Source organism: Octopus bimaculoides, unplaced genomic scaffold (assembly GCF_046866305.1).
Source record: "Octopus bimaculoides isolate indiv1 unplaced genomic scaffold, ASM4686630v1 contig98, whole genome shotgun sequence".
NCBI classification, from domain to species: Eukaryota; Metazoa; Mollusca; class Cephalopoda; order Octopoda; family Octopodidae; genus Octopus; species Octopus bimaculoides.
In genome coordinates, this window is record NW_028315348.1 from 75001 (window position 1) to 80000 (window position 5000).

Below are 5000 nucleotides of genomic sequence, written 5' to 3' on the forward strand. Positions count from 1 at the left end.
TTGAACTACTGAGAAGGCTTATGAATAGTATGGCAGTCTATGTTTCTGATTAACCTAGGAATGGGAGATCGAATTGAAGGCTGGATATTGTGGAGATCTCGCGCTTTAATTATCATAGCACATATAAGTTGGCAAGCGATGAAAAGTTAAGCGACTGAAGTGTTTTGGGAGTAGGTTACAGATAATGACTCCAAAATATAGTTGTTTTATATGAAAGTGAAGTTCCTTGTCAGAAACAGCCACATAAACGGTGGAAAGAAATTGAAGGGAGACATTGAGACTTCCCCTCTGCGAGTTTAACAGCAAAGGGAGCTATTTTTTCAGAGAGGTAAGCTAACAAAAGCCCCTTTATTCTGTCTTCCGACATAGCCTGCACGTAAACAGCGAATGCCACATAAAGTTAAATTGCTTAGGAGCTTTCTGAAAGATACGTAGCGTCTTCGATAGTGAAAGCAAAACTCGGCAGAGTTATGATGTAAGCATGTGCTAAGACCCCCTCATAACTTTTTTTCATTTTTACAAAATTTGTTTCAATTCTGTCTGCTCTTTTACTTGTTTCAGTCATTTGACCGCGGCCATGCCGGAGCACCGCCCTTTAGTCGAGCAAATCGACACCAGGACCCACTCCTTCCAAGCCCAGCACCTATTCCATCGGTCTCCCCCTGCTGAACCGCTAAGTTACGGGGGACGTAAACACACCAGCATTATTGCTAGAAATTCACATGCTAGAAATAACAGCCAAATCTCACAAAACTACGATGACATAATGAAAGAAACAAAAGAAAATATGTAATCAATCTACTCACCTTTCTGCAAAGATTTCTTTCAGAGTAATTTCCCGCCGTAATATGATAAAGTGAAATTAAAGTGTTCATTTAAGGAAATATTAAAGTAGCTTGTTCCAGAGGAAATAATAATAGATTTTTTTTGAAAAAACAAATATATATATATATACATTATATATATATATATATATATATATATATATATATATGTGTCTGTATTTGTCCTTGCCTCACCGCTTGACAACCAGTGTTTGTGTGTTTACATCCCTGTAACATAGCAGTTCAATAAAATAGACTGATAGAATAAGTACTACGCTTAAAAAAACAATAAATAAGTCCTGGTGTTGATTTGTTCAACTAAAATTCTTTAAGGAGGTGCTCCAGCATGGCCGCAGTCAAATGAGTGAAGCAAATGAAAGAATATGTTCCACCACCACCACCACTACCCACTGATAAACGAAGACCACCACTCACCGTATCAGTTGACTTTGGGTCAAGACAAGACACTGTGGTCAGACAGTGATTGACACAGTCCAAAATTATGTCCACCCACGGCATGTTGACATAGGTAGGTGAACAGCTGGACACACCATACTTGAGACGGCACACTTCGTCAAACTGCTTCTCCACATGGTGTATATGGTGGCGCACCCTGGTGGAAGAGAAAAAAGAACATGAATGTGATTGAGGGTAGATATGGAGTTCTATGTTGAGTGCACAGATTGCATTTCAATTGAATCTCCTGACAACAATGCCAGCTTCATATAACCAAGCTATCCTTCTCCCTGGAGACTAGCTTACGGTTTACCCCTTGTTTAGATACCTATTACTTCCAAAGTCCCCACAAGCTATGAAACATGTGTGACTTGGGTTTTTTCTACTCCATTCCCTAATTTTGGATGTTTATTCGCATTTCAAGCAACCCCCAACTGCTAACCATAAATTATAAAATAACCTTCAACAAAGCGTTAGTACGAAGCAGTGTTTTAGGTTTGAACAGAATTTAGGTTAGTTTGAAATATGTTTTGGTCACATGTTTCAACTGCTGCAGATATTGTGGAGAATAAATTTCTCTTATGATAAAAAAAAGGTATGAAAAGAGGGGTTTGTTCAGTGTCACCCTCTTTCAGAAATCTCAGAGGTTTTGGAGACTGGATTTTCATCCGGTTGAGCGAAGGAGACCCAGATGAGCATGATCAAGTTTTAACAAGCAAAATAGTGACAAACAACAACAACAACAGGATCAATATATTTGTTGCCCTTACCTTGACACAAGATCCACTGCAGATTTTCCGGATGTTTCCAAAGTCACGGAACGGATGTAGTTCCAAACATCTTGCTCAGTGTGGGAGCATTTCTCGCTGGTGTCATCACCGAAGGTGAACGGAGGAAGTGTGAGGGACCGTAAAGTGTCCCTTACAAACAGGAGATGTTCTTGAGAGTTCCAGTGAATAGGGGGCAGATCTGAAGGGGAGGAAGAAATGGGAGGAAAGGAAAAAAATTAAAACAGAAGTTTAAATGATAGTCACACAGGAGATTGAAGTAATAATAATAATAATAATAATAATAATGGTTTCAAATTTTACCACAAAGTCAGCAATTTTGTGCCTGACCGGTTTCTATCAAACCAACCCACCCATGCCAGTAGACAAGGCAGACATTGAATGATGATGATAATGATATATATATATGTATATATATATATATATATACACATACATATCATATATATATATTAGTTTATGTATATATTAATATTATCTCAGTTTTAAAAAAACCTTTGATAATGTAAATATGTTAATAGTTACCAGAGGTAGCAAAATTACACTAGAAACCAAGATATCACAGCCATTTTACAGGTAGAGATACCAAGTTAAAGTGATACATTTTGAGAAGATATGAATAATAATAATAATAAATGGAGCAAAACGCATAGAAATAAAAGTTCCTTTAATTCCTACACATGTTTTAAAATATATGAGAGAGCTCTTCCACAAAGAAGTAAGAGCTGCTGGAATTCCTCATATATTCCTCTTCAAGGGAATCCACAAATAAACATATGAAAGCAAGACAAATACGAAATGATGAGGTAACTTACGAGCTAAGATGTTACATGGTCAGTGACCATTAGAAACGTTTGTTTACATAGAGATATAAAGGGATCAATGATATTATTCCATGGGCTTTAGGAATAAGAACCCTTGTTTACATAGAGATAAAAAGGGAGGAGGTTGTAAACGTGATGCTAAAGGTTTAAATTGAATGAATGATTGAAATGTGGGGAGGAAAGTTGCTGAGTGAAAAAGATGGAGGAAGGGAGATAACTAAGGGAAAACCTCAAATTAAACATATACTATATAAGGAAAACGAATTACATATTTATATGAAGTGAAGAAAGTGAATAAAAATAAAACATCATAGCCTATTATATGGATATTAATGTTAGTTAATGGTAATACAGGGTTTAGGATATTTATTGGAGAAGTAATCATGATAATAATATTCACGTTTACAAGAATAATAGAAATACTTATTTGAAGTCACCGGAGGTACGATCAACAGCCTGTGTGGCATTACTAAGAAGAAATAACTTAGCTAACTGCAGAAGGGGAAAATAAAGCACTAGTAGTGAATGAGGCAGAAGTATATATCTATATATATATATAAAATGTATAGTTTTAGGGAAAATAACCAAGTTTCAAGAACTCATCGATGAAAATCCACTATCACATATAGAAAAATTAACAATCAAAAGCACAATAAATGAGTAGAATATAAAACAAAGTAAATATCATAAGATAAAGATAATAAAGATAATAAGATAAAGATAATATAATAATTATCTTTATCTTATGATGTTTGCTTTGTTTTATATTATACTCATTTATTGTGCTTTTAATTGTTAATTTTTCTATATGTGATGGTGGATTTTCATCGATGAGTTCTTGAAACTTGGTTCTTTTTCCTAAAACTATATATTTTATATATATTTTAATCTATAAAGCTCAATTTAATTTTGATTTTTTATAAATTGATTTTAATTGAGTTTTTACCTGTAATTTTGGATGTTCTCCCTAATATTACTATATATATATATATATGTATACATACACATACACACATATATAAAAGACACAGGTTGTGTGCCATCAAAACTCAGCATTGTCGTGTGCCCCTTGTGCTGTGGCATCTACAAACTCCGTGACGGGCCAAGAGTAGCTGGTCAATACGGAGTCGGTAACCCAGTCAATCAAGGGTCGAAGGATGGAGTTGTAGAAGTCAATGATGACATCTGGGGGCTGAGAGGGGAGAGAGAGAGAGAGAGAGAGAGAGAGAGAGAGAGAGAGAGAGAGAGCGAAACTTTCGATGAAACATTCAGGACACACAAATGTTCAGAGAAAAACAGAAAGATGGATTTAGAGGTGAAATGGTTCACACATTAACATATAGACACACACAAGCAACTACACAGGTTGCCAAGACACACATACACACACAATTGAAAGGCCACATACATAGATATAGGCAAACACACACACACACACACATACAGAATAACACCTAAAGTCACACATACTTTCACAAACAGAGATGCATATATACACACTGAGAGTTTCACACACACACACACACAAATACATACAGACACATACAATCATACAGGCACACACATTTGCTTATACATTCACCCACACAATCACTCCCACGAACACACACACATACTATCATCCACATACACAGCCCTAAACATACCCAGTCATCCCCCCCCCCCCCACACACACACTGCCCTAATTAAAGAGTCCTTACCTCCTGCAGGTAACCCTCGGCAGAGCGCAGTCCCCTGTTATACAGCAGGGGACCATAAAACTGAGAAGCTAGGAAGTCCTCAATGAAATCCTTCAGGTATTTCTTCTCCAGATTTGGTTGACAGGGGCGGTGGGTGGCCAACCACCTGAGACAGTTGGAGAGCTGCAAAGGAACAGAGGAGGGCATGGTGTAGCTAGGACTACAATATCAAATGTATAGTAGTTAGTATTAGTGGCTATAATTGTTATTTGGCCTCGGCTCAGTCATGTATGTTTCCAACCTTCAAGAGGGAGACTTAGCTGCTCTTTCCAGCACCAGTTAGAAGGACACTGCTATGCCAGCTACCAACCATGTAGAGTCACACTTGATCACCAACGCCGTCCCCTCCACACATCGTTACCATAACAA

The 5000-nt window shown here is 37.1% G+C and overlaps 1 protein-coding gene across 1 annotated transcript in view; it reads right to left on the reverse strand.

The window, feature by feature from the left end:
- The window catches only part of LOC149129222 (uncharacterized), a 75852-nt gene extending 71773 nt beyond the window's left edge, over positions 1–4079 (reverse strand). Inside the window, exons 1-3 of the mRNA XM_089346697.1 lie at positions 3839–4079; positions 2051–2249; positions 1260–1437 (exon numbers count right to left, since the gene is read on the reverse strand). Of these exons, the coding sequence (XP_089202823.1) occupies positions 1260–1437; positions 2051–2249; positions 3839–3935 (474 nt within the window). The 5' untranslated portion in view covers positions 3936–4079. The remainder of the gene's footprint in view (positions 1–1259; positions 1438–2050; positions 2250–3838) is intronic.
- Between the last annotated feature and the right edge of the window lie 921 nt (positions 4080–5000).